The sequence below is a fragment of the Tursiops truncatus genome, chromosome 10, assembly GCF_011762595.2.
Source record: "Tursiops truncatus isolate mTurTru1 chromosome 10, mTurTru1.mat.Y, whole genome shotgun sequence".
Taxonomy (NCBI): Eukaryota; Metazoa; Chordata; class Mammalia; order Artiodactyla; family Delphinidae; genus Tursiops; species Tursiops truncatus.
Window position 1 is genome coordinate 40,013,566 of NC_047043.1, and position 14,610 is coordinate 40,028,175.

Here is a 14,610-nt window from a genome sequence, read left to right on the forward strand (position 1 = left end):
CCCAGCCCCCTCCCTCCCTTCTGCTCTCCTCCAGCCCCTTTCATCGGCTGGCCCATTCCCCTAATCCTGGCCCCCTCCCCTAATCCCCCCCATCCGACCCCCGGCCGGCTGCAGCTATTGTAAGGTGGAGAGAAAGGGGAGGGGGGGACTCAGAGAAAGGAGAGGGGTGGGGGAGGGCCACCTGTTCCAAGACCCCCTCCCAAGGATAGACTGGATACTACGATGGGGCCATGAACAAATCACCCTTGGGGACCATAAGGACCCAGGGAATTGGGGGAGGGGACTGGGGCTGCAGGATCAGTGGAAGGGGGTGGGGCAGAGATCCCCTCCCTCCAAAAGACCCAGAGTGTCACGCACACACAGTGACACACACTCTCTCCTCTCATACCCGGCGGCGGGGGTTGCCCTGGGAGACCAGGCAGTGAAAGGGAACAATCCTTCGCGAAAGGGAAAGGAGGGGGAGGTGGCGAAGGGTCTGAGGACTTGGACACAAGAAGAACCGGAGGTGGCAGGGAAGAGGATTTGGAATTTATTAGGGTCACAAGCACCCCTGCCTCCCATATTCAGCATTCCTGAGCCATACACTGCCACCCCTTTTGTAGCCTGGGAACTCTGAGTCCTCATCAGCAGGAGGCCCGGCAGAGTGGTGGGATAGTGAGCAGAGTCCGGGGTCCTTGAGGCAGTTACATGAAAAGACCTCCTGGGAGGGGCAGAAACATTTGGACAGATGTATAGGTGGAGACAAATGGGCTGGGGGGGAGGCATCCACTTCTGTCCTTGGCCTATGGGAACTTCTGCCCTTCCCTCAGTGGCTCCAGACTCCCCTCATTTGCTTTCTGGGTTCCACTTCTCTGCCCTCTTCCTCCCCCGATGGCCTCATACCAGTGACTTCCACTGACGCCCCTGTGATGTATCCACTGTCTTCAGATGCCAAGAACGCGACCACATCTGCCACATCTATGGGAATGGTGGGGAGAGGGCAGAATCCTACTCACTCTCACAGACCCAAAGTAGCCACCTACCCGAATCATCCCTCCCCCAACCACCAATCCTGGTGAGACCCTCTCAGATACCACAGACCTCGGGATCTCTTCATTCAGGCCCCCTCTGCACTCAGTGCTCACCCTCAGGGTCCCCCATATGTCCCAGTGGGATCATTCCAGTCACCTGTAAGGAAACACTCGTGTGAGTGAAGGTTTTTTTCATGGTTTTTTTTTTTTTTTGTAGACCGAGTCTGTGACTTTTTTTGGTCTTCATTCCTTATACGCTTGCCGAATATGCCCCTCACTGGGCCCAGCATCCTCTCTCTGAAGCCCAGAGAGTTTGGCTCTCTGAATGATTCTGCCCTCCACCCACAGTCTCCTACCTTGTCCAGTACCTTCTGTGGCACTTTCTGTGTCATGGGTGTTTTAATGAACCCTGGGAGGACAGAGTTACAGCGGATCCCATGTCTGTGGAAAGGAGAGTGGCTGCTGACTCCAGAGAGGACTGAACACTGACCCTCCCTCAGACCTTCCACATGGCCCCAGGTGTCTGACCAACCGTCCAAGCTCCCGGGCTGCAGTCTGGGTCAGCCCAACCACTCCAGCCTTGGATGCTGCGTAGTTTGTCTGTCCCACGTTCCCCACCTTTGGGTGAGCCAGAGATTGGGGTTAAGTTGGGAGTCCTAAGGAGGGGCTCTCCTCTCTGTGCCCACTTGGCTGGCTGACCTCGTCCCAACTCAACCTGACCTTCCCTACGATGCTACTGATGTTGATGATGGAGCCAGGACAGCCACTGGACACCAGGGCTTGGGCTGCAGCCTGAGTGACTAGAAAGATGCCCTGGGGGTGGGGAGAGAAAGTAACAAGGCAGAAAGGATCAGCAGGGGTGACACTCCTCCAACTCCCTCCCCAGGCTAGAGGGCCCAGAAGTCATGGGTTCAGAGATCACCACCTTGAGGTTGACAGCTATGACTTTGTCCCAGTCATCCTCAGACATGTGGAGCAGAAACTCATCCCTGGTGATGCCCGCACAGGACACAACGACAGATGGCGGGCGAGAAAAGCAGGCCTATGTAAGGGGTAGGTTACACACCAAAAAACCTTGTAGAGCCGAGGGCACTGGAGGCAACGTTAGGGCTTTAAAGGGGGCGACGTCGTCTCGCTTTTTCACCTGCACTTGATCCACCAGGCGGCTGACGGCCCCGGCCTCGGAAACGTCAGCCTGGAAGGCTGCGTGGGCCCCGCGGGGTGCCCCCTCGTGGCTTCCCGGCCCTCCCAGCAGCCGCACCGTCTCCCGTGCCGCTGCCCCGTCCAGGTCGCAAGCGGCCACAGTGGCCCCCTCAGCGGCCAGGCGCACACCCACTGCTCGGCCGATGCCACTACCAGCACCTGAGATGGGAGAGAACACGCGGGAAGGGGGGGAGGGAGAAGTGGGCAGGGGTCAGAGGTCAACAGGGCGCAAAGTTAGTAAAATTCGGACCACAGGCCACAGCGGTTGTAGAGTCCGAGGGCGCGCCCCGACGTCACTCTAGCACACCAATCCCCCCGGGGAGAGGACACCCGCCCCCCAACCTGTGACCAGAGCCAGCGCGAAGCGAAGCCGGAGCTGAGACGCCATGGCGGGTGGCGAGTGGGCGGGCCCCCAGCACTGAGCCAATCCGAGCGCAGAGGGGGCGCGGCGAGAGCAAAGCCGGACCAATCGAAGACCCGCCAGCGTTAGGCCACTGGCGGCCACCCGCGCAGGCAGACCTCCAACCGCGGGGGCGTGGCCAGACACCAAGGCTTGGGGGCCAGTGGAGCCGGGAGAAGAGGGGCCCCCATTCCCCCCAAAACGGACAAAGACTGCGCGTGGAGCGGAAGATCCAAGGATTTTATTTCCGGTCACCACCCCTCCTTCCCCATTCAAACAGTGATATAAAAGAATACAAACAAAAGAAAAATCAGGCCATGAGAGTAGCAACTAGCCCCCCTCCCCCCGCAATAACTCCCAAATCAGGACACACGATTGATGTTTATCCCCGACTTCTGCTACCCACTTCAGGGCTCTGGTCTTCCCTGGAGTTTCCACCAACCGGTGGGAGAGAGGGAGGTGGACCCTGGAGAAGCCAGTGTGTGGCAGCTTGGTCCTCTGTGAATAGTTGGGGTGGGGGATATGGGGTAGGTTGCCGTGACTCCTCTCTCTTCCAGCCTTCTTCATGGCCCCACTTAGTCCCCAAACCCAACAACATGGTCAGCACATGCCCAACACTATGGTCCCCCGGGCTGTCATTATCACCTCTGCAGCCCCTGTAAGACTGCCAAATCTTGATAGCTTTCAAGACAAAGTTGCCACCTCCCTAGGACACAACTCCCTCCTTTGGCAGATGTCCCAGGCCAGGGCCCCCAACTTCCACAGACCCCTGACCTGGAGGGTTTAGAGGCTAGAGGTTTGGGGCTGGGGTGGGGCTGGTTTACCCCACCTCTCACTCAAGGTGGGCAATCAGCACCATCATGAAAACTCCCCCCAGCAGCCCCAGCACCTCCAGAAGTGATTGCAATGGTGATGCCTCCCTCAACAGCTCAGGCAACACTGACACCGTTGCTACATAGATAAAGCCACCTGCAGTGAATGGCAGAACCCAGCCAGGACCTGTGCCACCTGCAACTTCACTGCCCACTGCCCCTCCTTCAGTTAGGAGGGCACAGGCTGTGCCTGCCAGTGCCCCTATTGCCGTCAGTAGTTGTAGACGCATCGCCTGGTGGGCAGAAAAGAGAGAGAGAGGCACTCACCAACATCTAAAGGTTATCAGTGGTTTAGATGTGGCTGGAGGGGTATAAGTGTACATGGATAAGATGCATGTCTTTAGAAACTAAATAGTAAGGCAAAAAGAAGGGGATCTAGAATAGACACCTTCTGAAAAATCTTAGATCAAAGAGGTCCTTTCCACAGACCTTCTGACTCAATAGGTCAGGGTCAGGGGCATGGTGTGAAAGACCCCCATAAAACATTCAGATGGCTATGGACCACAGTTCAAGAACTACTGAGCTACAAGACAAAGAAACAGAACTTCTTCCCCCTCATTTCTAGAAGTTCTGTTGTTAACAATACAGGCATACCTCGGAGATGTTGTGAGTTCAGTCCCAGGGCATCACAATAAAGCAAGTCACATGAATTTTTTTGGTTTCCCAATGCATATATTTACACTATCCTGTAAGTGTGCAGTAGCATTATGCCTACAATGTACGTAGCTTAGTTAAAAAATACTCTACCGAGGGCTTCCCTGGTGGCGCAGTGGTTGAGAGTCCGCCTGCCGATGCAGGGGACGCAGGTTCGTGCCCCAGTCCGGGAAGATCCCACATGCCTCGGAGCGGCTGGGCCCGTGGGCCATGGCCGCTGGGCCTGCGCGTCTGGAGCCTGTGCTCCACAACGGGAGGGGCCGCGGCGGTGAGAGGCCCGCGTACCACACACAAAAAAAATACTCTACTGATAAAAAATGCTAACCATCACGTAAGCCTTCAACAAGTTGCAATCTTTTTGCTATAGTAACATCAGAGATCACTGATCACAGATCAACGTAACAAGTATGATAATAACGAAGTTTGAAATGTTTCAAGAATTACTCAAACTGTGACACAGACATGAAGTAAACTAGTGTTGTTGGAAAAATTGTATCCATAGACTTGCTGAAGCAGGGTTGCTATAAATTTGTAAAAAACGCAATATCTGCTAAGTGTAATAAAGGAGTGCAATAAAACGAGGTATACCTGTAGTACAACTTGTTCGGAACTAACGGGTGGCAGTCTGGGTTTGGGGTGGGTTAGCGGGGGATAAAAGACTTGAGGCAACCATGTTTGGTGCACACCTTCACCAACCTGCTTTTTGCTGCAGCCAGACTGGACCAAGATGGCAAAGTCCCCGACTTCATGGGGCACTTCATGTAGCAGAACAGTCATTGTGGTCAGGATCCCCAGTCCCCGACCCCCTCGAAACGAAGCACCAATGGCCAGACCATCCGTGAAGTTGTGTGCCAGGTCAGCAGCCAGATTCAGGTACCCCGATACACGTAGGTCTTTTACAGGAGAAAAGGAAGATTAAACGATTAGAGGTATTCATCACCCCTAGTCTCAGCCCTGATCAGCCTCCTAGAGACCACTTCACATCCAGCCTCAGTATTTTCCAGACACCTGTGATCACCCATAGTGCTGTTCCATGTGATTCATGATGATGCCCCTTGCCCAAGCGTATGCAACGCTGGCCCTCACCTGAACCTGCTTTTTCCTCTTCAGAGTTCTGAGGTTTCACTGGCCTGTCTTTGGGCCTTGTGCTCCCTCCTCTGCTTTTCCTCGACCCCCCTGCTTCCTTTTCTTCTTCCTCTGAGCTCTGTTTCTCCTTTGAAGGACGCCCTGAGGGAAGAAAGGAGTTGGTAAGAGTGGAGAACAGAGATTTGCCAATATGTCCTCATAAGGGTAGCCTTCTCCCACCTAAGAACCATAAAATGAGGAGATTCAGAGATGGCAAGGTGGCTTTCAGGAAGGTTGTTCCTGGGCTCACCCTGTCTTCCATGTGTGTGACCGTGAGCGTGTCCATGTCCGTGTCCATGTCCTCCTTTCACATGTCTCACAAATTTCTCCACCACGAGAAAGGCGACAATTCCACTGAGGACCCACAGTCCCACAGACAGAATGGGGCCCTGCCCTAGGAATGGATACATTGAGACATTAAGGGAGATTCTGATTTCAGACTCTTCCTCCCCAAGCACAAGAGAAGAATAGGGAGGCACAGACCTTCCCCTGCACCCCAACCCCACGTCTTCACCTGCCCCTTCCTCACCACTGTGGGAATGTCCATGTCCAGGCTGCTCCAGAGGGTGGTGAGAATGAGGTTCTGGAGGAAGGGAGAGACAAAGCCAGATGAGGAAATACCCCAACCAAGGGGTGTATATTTGGGAGAATATTGGAAGGTCAGGGATCACAAAGGGGAAAGAACCCTCTTGTCCAAAGCATGAAATACATTAAGATTTAAGGTAGAAGCTAGAGATCACTTACCCAGAGCATGAGGGATGAGGTGCAGGAAGGCATCTCCCAAGAGCCCACCCGAAGCAAAACTCAGCAAGATCTGGAGCAGAGAGCGGTGCCGAGGGGAGTTTGACTCCACGGGGATAAGGAAGAGGACGAAAAATGGAGCTGCAGAGATCAGCACTGTGGCCCCCAGTGCCTGGCGAGGGAGAGTCAGGGGTCAAGTGGTGTGGGGTTTCCCAACAATCCCGAACCAGTCCCCCTCTGCCCCATCCCCGGGGGACTCACATAGGCCCAGAGAGTGACAGTGTCCAGGTTCTGTTTGATGCCTGGAGCCCCAGACTCCTCATAGATTGCATGGCTGTGCTCATGATCATGTCCATGTCCTCGGTGGTAGACGCTCTCATGAGAGTGGCCATGACTATGGCCATGGTGCAAATCCTCATGCGAATGTCCATGGTCGTGATCGTGGGTATGCCCATGCCAGATGCTCTCATGAGTGTGGCCAGGGGCATGGCTGTGTCCATGGTGGAAATCCTCATGTGAGTGCCTGTGGCTGTGGCCCTGGAAGTCCTCGTGCAGGTCTTCGTACAGGTCGCCATGACCCCCGTGTCCGGCCACTAGCAGCCCCAAGGCCGCCCAGGTCAGCAGTCCCACGGCCACCCAGTGGGGGGCCCCCAGGCCTCTGGCCATCACGCTGACCAGAGGGACAGAGATAGTGACTCCACTTGACCCTCAACTCTATACCTATGCGGGGTCCGCTCTACTCCGTTCGCGCCCTCCGTCCACTTCTATGGGCTGCTTCCCCATTCCATCCTGTCCCCACCCACATTGTTCCCAAGACTCGTTTTCTTTATCCGGAACCCCATCCCTGATGCAGGGCCCCCAGGACACCGCTCTAGGCTTTGATCCTCCACTATATGGACTCTCTGCGCCCTCGTCTCTATGACCCACTAAATGAAGAAAAAGGCCTGAAAAGGACGGTAGGGAAAAACAGGGAATTCTCACCGGCTCCGGGATCCTCTCCTTTCCCGGTTTGCTCGGACGTGGCAGTCCCGCCTCTAGCTCCCGCGAGAACAGGGAGTTCCGTTCTACCTTGGTCCCAGTACCTTTACCAATATGGCGGCACTCCGGTAGTGGTGAACCCGTCTAGCCCTGGCGCGCATGCGCGGGTGTGGAGGTTATTTGAGGGGACGCTGGGCTAGGCGGGTTAACAGGCGGGAGGAGACCGCCTCCTCCGTTTCCAACCAGACGAGGAGGCGGGAACTAGCGCGGAGACTTCCCGTCTATACCAAGATGGCTGCCATATCGGCGCTGTCATTTTGCTACAGAGCAGAGCGAAGCGCTTAATTCGACCCGGTTAAGGCCAGAGACTTTTTCTCTGGGGCTTCCTCGTGCTCAGCTAGTCCAACGATCAATCCTTGGGAATCCCTGGTACCTCTTCGGTATTCCTACACTCAGCCAGGAATCATGTCTTGGGCTGCTCGCCCGCCCTTCCTCCCCCAGCGGCATGCCGCAGGGCAGTGTGGGCCGGTGGGGGTGCGAAAAGAAATGCATTGTGGGGTCGCGTCCCGGTGGCGGCGGCGACGGCCCTGGCTGGATCCCGCAGCAGCAGCGGCGGCGGCGGCGGTGGCAGCCGGAGAGCAACAAACCCCGGAGCCGGAGCCGGGGGAGGCTGGACGGGACGGGATGGGCGACAGCGGGCGGGGTGAGTGACCTAGCGGACGGACCGGCAAGCCAGTGACCGCGTTATCAGCAACCCCTTCCCCCCCCTCCCCTGGTGTTCTTTCCCAGGCGCTCCCGCCCCCTTGTTTGTAAACACGCGTCCCCTCCCTCCCGAGGGCCTTAGTGCCCTCCCCCCGGGGCGGGGCGGGGAGGGGGAGCTTCCGCTCTCCTAGCGGTGGCCGCTCGAGGCCCTGCACTACGGAGGTCCAAGGCGTGGGGCACTAGTCCTCGAGATTGAGGACTCTGGACGTTTGAAGGCAAAGTCTGTGTCCTAGGAGGGGTCTCTTCTGCCTATCTCTTTTCCCTGCACGTTCTGGCTACGAGCTGGGAGTGGAGGGGCTGACTGGTCCACCCCACGTGCTGCCCCACCCACACGAGATGCGTCTGGCTTGGGGTGACCAAATGCATTGTTTGGAATTTGCCTCACCCGAACGATCCTCCTCTGTCAGCCCCCTTCTCTCACCACGATTAGGAGTTAAGCCGTTGTTTGACAGCAGGGTGTCTCTGGACTTGGGAAGGGGTGGGGTGAGGTGGGGGCGCGGTGGGGGGATCAGAGAGAGAATTAAAGGCTCCGGTTGGATGATCGAAGACTCATTTTCTCTTTTTGTCTCTTCTGTCTGTGTGTGTCTGTGCCTGTGTGTACCCCTCACCAGACTCCCGAAGCCCAGACAGTTCCTCTCCAAATCCCCTTCCCCAGGGGGCCGCTCCCCCTTCTCCTCCGGGGCCACCCTTACCCCCTTCAGCAGCTGCATCCCTTGGAGGCTCTGGGGCTCCACCCCCACCCCCGATGCCACCCCCGCCACTGGGCTCCCCCTTCCCGGTCATCAGCTCTTCCATGGGGTCCCCTGGTCTGCCCCCTCCAGCTCCCCCAGGATTCTCCGGGCCTGTCAGCAGTCCCCAGGTGAGAGGTTGTGACCCACTTACTGCCTCTCCATTTTCATTTCCTTGTTTTCCTGGTGACCTAGATCCTTGTGTGAACTTCCCCATGGCCCACTGACCTTCCAGGCCTGTGGTCCTTGTGTGACCCCTGGCATTTCTTGAGGTGACTGAGCTTTCAGTGCACGCCTCCTCCCCAACCCTGTAAAAGAACCCAGCTATTCTTGATGTCCCTTTCATATATCAGTGATTTTTTGCCCTTTTGGTTCCATCTACCCTTCTGAAATACAAGCCCTTCAGGGCCACTGTGTTGCACAATTTCAGGGGGACCTTTATGTCTCATGTCTTCGGGGTTGTACTCCAGGGGTGGCCCTTCCCGGGCACTGCAGTGTAAATAATGTCCTTTGTAACGTGCAATGCAGGGCCCTGCCTAGGTGGTAGGGAATGATGTCCCTCCCCTCTGAGAGATTATCCTTCCCAATGAGTCTCCCTGTGACTTCCCTATTTCCCCCAACCCAGATTAACTCAACAGTGTCGCTCCCTGGGGGTGGGTCTGGCCCCCCTGAAGATGTGAAGCCACCAGTCTTAGGGGTCCGGGGCCTGCACTGTCCACCCCCTCCAGGTGGCCCTGGGGCTGGCAAACGGCTATGTGCAATCTGCGGGGACCGAAGCTCAGGTATGGGGCTCAGAGGACCAGCAGAGAGGAAGAGAGCGTGTACCATTTACCATCACCTGTGGGATTCCCAGGGGCTCTTGAGGTTTGGTTAGAGCAAGTGAGCTGGGGGAGGTCTGATGAGAGTTAAGGACCCTGCAGCTCAGATTTGGTGTGGGGGGGTGGTCAGAGGGAAGAGGGGGCTGGCATAGGGTTTTCGAACTGTGAGAAGAGTGGGACTGGATCATGCCTCATGTCCTGGTTCCCCATCTCTCTCTTTGGCAAACACAGAGCAGACTTCAACTAAATTTGCTGGGGGGAGGTGGGCAAGAGTCCTAGTGGCACAGGGTCTACGTGCAGTCTTACTGCTCTTCCTGTCCCCTCGCAGGCAAACACTACGGGGTTTACAGCTGTGAGGGCTGCAAAGGCTTCTTCAAGCGCACCATCCGTAAGGACCTGACCTACTCGTGCCGGGACAACAAGGACTGCACGGTGGACAAGCGCCAGCGGAACCGCTGTCAGTACTGCCGCTATCAGAAGTGCCTGGCCACCGGCATGAAGAGGGAGGGTAAGAGCCTGCCCTACCCAGGCCTCCCAGTCTACCCTGTGGGAGGAGAGGGAGGAGGGGGAGGGAAGACTGCAGGGACTATACCTCTTAGGAAGGCTGGACTCCTCTCTCTCCTCCAGAGGGCGATATTTGATTCTCTCTCCCCTGCTCATCAGCCCTCCTCTCTGGTACCTTGACCTGGTGCCTTGAGTTTCCTTCTTAATGGTTCTGCTTCTGTGGCCTCTGCCCCTCTGACCCCTCCCTGGTCGGGTGCTAGGGTAGGATAAGTTTTCCTTCCCCATGATGGGTTTCTCTAGCTCCCCTTCTCTAACCTGAGTAATTCTTCCTCATTTTGACCAAGTGCTTCCACTCTGGTCTCCATCTCCCTATTATCTGTGTTCTCTCTTCCAAACTCTGGGACTCTACCCTCTTAAGCTGCAGCCATTACTGAAGACCTCAGGGCTGCTGCTGCTTCTTTTTTTTTTTTAAATCTCTATCTTTTCTTCTTAAGCTTGATTCTGGAATTCTGAGAGAGATACTTTAGGGAGTATATGTTGGTCACATCCCTCATTTTAGAGAAGATGAGCCTGAAGCCTGGCTTTCCCAAGGTCATGCAACAAAAGAGTGGCAGGTCTTGGATCAGAAGCCACACCTCTGAAGACCCAGGCCAGTGCTCCTTTTCCTGCTTTTTTGTTGAGTCAGAAGAGCACCAGATTTGCCATCAGGCATGCTTAGATTTGGACATACGACTTGCTATGTATTGTGTGAACTTGGGCAAGCTGTTTAATGAACTGCCCCCAAATCGTTATTTTTAAAAATGGGGTCAAGAGCTCACAGGGTCGTTATGATACTTGAGTGAACGTGAAAGTGTGCTTGGCACGTTTCCTAGTATATGGTAGGCCCTCAGTTTAAATGCTAGCTTTCTCCGTAATTCCTTTACCCACCCTTTTACTTCTTCTGGGTTTATTTATCTGTTCTTTTATAAGTCCTGCTTCTGGACTGCCACAAATCTGCCATGGTTTCCAGTGACTTCCCCAATTTCTATAAATATCTCCTAAGGGCCATGAGACCCTGATAAGACCCTAAGGACATTTTGGAATCTCCTCATGGCTGGCTGCTGACTTTCTACTTTTTTCTCCTTCCTCCTTCTCCTTCAGCGGTTCAGGAGGAGCGTCAGCGGGGGAAGGACAAGGATGGGGATGGGGAGGGGGCTGGGGGAGCCCCCGAGGAGATGCCCGTGGACAGGATCCTGGAGGCAGAGCTTGCTGTGGAGCAGAAGAGTGACCAGGGCGTTGAGGGTCCTGGGGGAACGGCGGGTAGCGGCAGCAGCGTGAGTGCTGGGGTCAATCTACTCTTCTTCCTGATGGGGGTGGGGAGGCGGGAGTCTAGGTCTGTTCTACCTCCCCCTCCCCTCCCTTCCCCTCACAACCCATCTAACACTGCCGGGGACCGGAAGTGCCGCCAAACAAGGTCTCTTAGACATCTGAGGTAGGCGTGATAGCATCCTCCGTCCCCACTCCCAAAACAATCCACTCACAGAACCACAGGCAAGTCCCAAATTAATAACTTTTCCTGAATGCTAGAAGAGGAGGAATTGGTTCAGATGGGGCTTGAAGAGAGACTACAAATAAGGAGGGGGTGTCAAAAGCCTCTTATGGGGTTGGGGGGGCTCCCAGTGTACTTCCAAACCTTCTATAACTCTCACCCCTCCTCCCCTGCAGCCAAACGATCCTGTGACTAACATCTGCCAGGCAGCTGACAAACAGCTCTTCACACTTGTTGAGTGGGCAAAGAGGATCCCACACTTTTCCTCCTTGCCTCTGGATGACCAGGTCATACTGCTACGGGCAGGTCAGTGACCTTGGACTCCTTGAATCTCTTGTCATTTGACCCCTCTTGGACCTCCTGACCTTCAGGGACCCCAGCGGCCTTACCTTGCATACTCAGAGAGCCAGTCTCATTGACCTCGCCACCCCTTCTTCTCTTCCCCTGATGTGCTTTCAATCCCATGGCCTGATCCCTGGCTCGTCACCCTTGCCGCCCCCCACCCCCAGGCTGGAATGAGCTCCTCATTGCCTCCTTCTCTCACCGATCCATCGATGTCCGAGACGGCATCCTCCTCGCCACAGGTCTTCACGTGCACCGCAACTCAGCCCATTCCGCAGGCGTGGGAGCCATCTTTGATCGGTCAGTGGCCCTCGGCTGGGCTGGCCTGTCGGTCGAGGGGGTGGGGCTATAGGCTGGTCCGTGTCCAAGGCTGGCTGAGCTGTGACCTTTGAGTGACCTGCAGGTCCCTCTCCAGGGTGCTGACAGAGCTAGTGTCCAAAATGCGTGACATGAGGATGGACAAGACAGAACTTGGCTGCCTGAGGGCAATCATTCTGTTCAATCCAGGTAAGAGGAGGATTACCCCCGTCTCTCAAGACCAAGGCAGCCTTGGAGCCTCCTCTTCTTCGGAGACTCCTAAGTTACCCAGCTATCCCCCTCAACCTAGAAATCTCACAGCTGACAAAGAAGAACCCACATCTGCTGATAACATTCCCTTTGCAACCCCATCCCTCAAACCCATTGTGCCCTGCTTCCCTTGCCAGGCATCCGGTGAAGGGCGTGTAGGTGGGGCCCAAAAGGGACATCGTGTGGGCCACACCTCCACATTTGTCCTGATTTGATTTGCCCTCCTTCCTCTTCCTCCTCTCTTCCCTGCCATCCCAGATGCCAAGGGCCTCTCCAACCCCAGTGAGGTAGAGGTCCTGCGGGAGAAAGTGTACGCGTCCCTGGAGACCTATTGCAAACAGAAGTACCCTGAGCAGCAGGGCCGGTGAGAAGGCGCTGTGGGGCTGAGGGGCTGTGGGAACCGAGGCTCCTGCTGGGGTGGGGGTAGTGCCATGTGGCTCTAGCTCTCACTCCATGTCTCCCATTCCCTCCTCAGGTTTGCCAAGCTGCTCTTGCGTCTTCCTGCTCTCAGGTCCATAGGCCTTAAGTGTCTAGAGCATCTGTTTTTCTTCAAGCTCATTGGCGACACCCCCATCGACACCTTCCTCATGGAGATGCTTGAGGCTCCCCACCAGCTGGCCTGAGCCCACACCCAGACGTGGTGTTCCTCACGCTTGAGGAGGGCACATGGGCAAGGGACTCTGAGCCTTGGGGCAGGGTGGGGAGGGACCATGTTCCTAGAATCTTGGTGGGGTGAGGAGCATAGGGCAGAACCGAGACCTCCAACGGGGGGTCCCTAAACCCTGCAAGGGTTTGCTTGGCATCCCAAGTCAGAGGGGACCCCAGACCACTTTGAGGGCTGGACCTCTCCCTTCAGTGGCCTTGAGTCTCTGAATTTGTCTGGCTCCGCCATGATCTGGGGGTGCTTTCTTACCCCTGGCCTGGAACGGCCTTTCCTTCCCCCAGCACAGAGCACTGGCCTTGCTCCCAGGACCTGGCTTCCTTCTCGTCTTGCTTCACTTAGCCCCCCATCTGAAGAATGGAAATGGGAACTCCCGCAGAGATGGATATTGGGGGGCAGGCCCCCCAAACGGATGGACATGGGAGTAAGGCTCTGACAGGCCTTCCTCCAACCAAGCCTGGCAGATGGGGGCTTCTCTGGAATAAGGAGGGGCCCTGTCGCTGTCCCATGTCCAGAGCCCCCTCTCACGCTTCACCTTCTGCCGTCAGACTGAAAAAGAAAAAGGTGGTGGTGGCTAAGGGGCGGGTGGAGATGTAGGAACCCATGTGCTATTTTTAATTTTCTCTGAGGATAGAGACTTGCAGTTAGACTCAAAGAAGTACTGTACTTTCCCAGGTTGACTAAGAAATGCCAGTGGTGGAGGTGGTGGTCGGGAAAGGCAGGGCCCTGAGGTGGTCTGCGGGGCTGGCTTTTCAGCACTGGCCTTCCCAGCCCCCTCCCCCACTCTTTCCGTCTGGCTTGGGGAAGGCGCCTGGGCTGTGAGGGCGGGGTGGGGGGAAGTGGCTTGGTGAGTAGTCCTCAGACCCTTCCCCTCCCAGCTCTCCCCCCAGCCCGGGGCACACACCTTGTAGGCTGGGGACACAGGCTCCTGGCCTCAGAACTGAGGGGAGATGGCCCGCCTGCAGAGATGGGGTGATGGGGCTGCATGATTTTTGCCCTGCGGCTCTTCTCTCCGGGGTTCCCTTACCCTCTCGTTCACTCACATAAAATCGCTTTCAAATTAAAATCGCTGTTTTCTGGACTGAGGTGACTGTATGAGGGGTGGGGGCAGCGCCGCACCGGGCCGCGTGTGGGAGGGTATCCGGTCGGGAGCTCCGGACCGGCTCCCTGGACGCCGCCGCCGCCGCCTAAGTTCCCTGGGGCCTCGGAGGCGGGCGCAGGGTGGGGGACACAAGGCGCGCTTTGTCGCGGAGGTGGGGGGAGAGGGTGTGCCAGCCTGGGGGCGGGGCCGGCCGGAGGGATGGGGGCGGCTGACTCTCAAAGGCGCCTTGTTCGCGGGCGCCCTCCCCAGCGCCAGCGGGCGGCGGCGCCTCGGCTCGCTCCGGGCTTCCCTCCGGCCGCGCCGCGGGCTCCGGGCAGACCCGGCGCCGTGCCCGCTCGTGGGGGCGCACTGGGCGCCGAGCGCCGCGGCTTACTCCTGTGTTGCCCGCCTGGAGGCGGCCTCGTCCCCGAGTGACCCCGTTTCCCGTACTCTGCCAACCAGTGTCGGCGGCCCCCCGCGCCCCCGCCTCTCCACTGGGTGCCTTTCCACCTGGGCTCCCGGGCGCCGTTACGCCGTCCCCCTACTTCCATCCCTTGGGACCTGATGAGCCTGTGTGTGGGTCTGTCCAGTCTCTGGCCTCCCCCCTAACGGCCCTCCCGCCTCGCCCCCCACCCC

The 14,610-nt window shown here is 56.8% G+C and overlaps 3 protein-coding genes across 11 annotated transcripts; 1 reads left to right on the forward strand and 2 right to left on the reverse strand.

Moving 5' to 3' along the window:
• Positions 1-506: 506 nt before the first annotated feature.
• HSD17B8 (hydroxysteroid 17-beta dehydrogenase 8) lies at positions 507-2,779 on the reverse strand. 4 transcript variants are annotated; one of them, XM_033864453.2, is made up of 9 exons: positions 2,556-2,779; positions 2,155-2,372; positions 1,936-2,052; positions 1,731-1,823; positions 1,543-1,628; positions 1,379-1,451; positions 1,125-1,167; positions 883-957; positions 507-700 (listed from the first exon to the last, which is right to left on the reverse strand). In XM_033864453.2, exons 1-9 carry the CDS (start codon positions 2,599-2,601, stop codon positions 684-686), a joined length of 768 nt encoding a protein of 255 aa, XP_033720344.1. In that variant the 5' UTR covers positions 2,602-2,779; the 3' UTR covers positions 507-683. The 4 variants fall into 4 exon arrangements, with proteins under 4 accessions (XP_033720344.1, XP_033720343.1, XP_033720345.1 ...); XM_033864452.2 differs by having other exon boundaries at positions 1,367-1,451; XM_033864454.2 differs by lacking the exon at positions 1,936-2,052 and having other exon boundaries at positions 1,367-1,451; positions 2,077-2,372.
• Positions 2,780-2,834: 55 nt separating this feature from the next.
• On the reverse strand, positions 2,835-7,100 carry SLC39A7 (solute carrier family 39 member 7). Of its 2 annotated transcripts, XM_033864450.2 has the most exons (8): positions 6,987-7,100; positions 6,267-6,675; positions 6,009-6,177; positions 5,794-5,847; positions 5,515-5,658; positions 5,226-5,366; positions 4,836-5,032; positions 2,835-3,718 (listed from the first exon to the last, which is right to left on the reverse strand). In XM_033864450.2, exons 2-8 carry the CDS (start codon positions 6,669-6,671, stop codon positions 3,446-3,448), a joined length of 1,383 nt encoding a protein of 460 aa, XP_033720341.1. In that variant the 5' UTR covers positions 6,672-6,675; positions 6,987-7,100; the 3' UTR covers positions 2,835-3,445. The 2 variants fall into 2 exon arrangements, with proteins under 2 accessions (XP_033720341.1, XP_019786968.1); XM_019931409.3 differs by having other exon boundaries at positions 6,009-6,161; positions 6,529-7,004.
• A 173-nt stretch (positions 7,101-7,273) lies between these two features.
• On the forward strand, positions 7,274-13,974 carry RXRB (retinoid X receptor beta). 5 transcript variants are annotated; one of them, XM_033864448.2, is made up of 10 exons: positions 7,283-7,686; positions 8,357-8,604; positions 9,099-9,255; positions 9,620-9,799; positions 10,936-11,108; positions 11,500-11,629; positions 11,833-11,965; positions 12,069-12,172; positions 12,491-12,596; positions 12,708-13,974. In XM_033864448.2, exons 1-10 carry the CDS (start codon positions 7,449-7,451, stop codon positions 12,853-12,855), a joined length of 1,617 nt encoding a protein of 538 aa, XP_033720339.1. In that variant the 5' UTR covers positions 7,283-7,448; the 3' UTR covers positions 12,856-13,974. The 5 variants fall into 5 exon arrangements, 2 of the variants coding, with proteins under 2 accessions (XP_033720339.1, XP_033720340.1); XM_033864449.2 differs by having other exon boundaries at positions 12,081-12,172; XR_012334518.1 differs by having other exon boundaries at positions 7,274-7,686; positions 12,081-12,596; positions 12,708-12,750.
• The last annotated feature ends 636 nt before the right edge of the window (positions 13,975-14,610 follow it).

Bases quoted from the DNA above. Each gene is read 5' to 3' on its own strand.
- HSD17B8 (XM_033864452.2), bottom strand. From the start codon at position 2,601: ATGGCGTCTCAGCTCCGGCTTCGCTTCGCGCTGGCTCTGGTCACAG. The intron at 2,373-2,555 runs GTTGGGGGGCGG...CTCCCATCTCAG, and splicing joins CGCGCTGGCTCTGGTCACAG to GTGCTGGTAGTGGCATCGGC. The intron at 1,168-1,366 runs GTAGGAGACTGT...GTTTCCTTACAG, and splicing joins CACAGAAGGTACTGGACAAG to GTGACTGGAATGATCCCACT.
- SLC39A7 (XM_033864450.2), bottom strand. From the start codon at position 6,671: ATGGCCAGAGGCCTGGGGGCCCCCCACTGGGTGGCCGTGGGACTGCTG. The intron at 6,178-6,266 runs GTGAGTCCCCCG...CTCCCTCGCCAG, and splicing joins CTGTCACTCTCTGGGCCTAT to GCACTGGGGGCCACAGTGCT. The intron at 5,033-5,225 runs GTGAGGGCCAGC...CTCCTGTAAAAG, and splicing joins AGAGGAAAAAGCAGGTTCAG to ACCTACGTGTATCGGGGTAC.
- RXRB (XM_033864448.2), top strand. From the start codon at position 7,449: ATGTCTTGGGCTGCTCGCCCGCCCTTCCTCCCCCAGCGGCATGCCGCA. The intron at 9,800-10,935 runs GTAAGAGCCTGC...CTTCTCCTTCAG, and splicing joins CACCGGCATGAAGAGGGAGG to CGGTTCAGGAGGAGCGTCAG. The intron at 11,966-12,068 runs GTCAGTGGCCCT...AGTGACCTGCAG, and splicing joins GTGGGAGCCATCTTTGATCG to GTCCCTCTCCAGGGTGCTGA.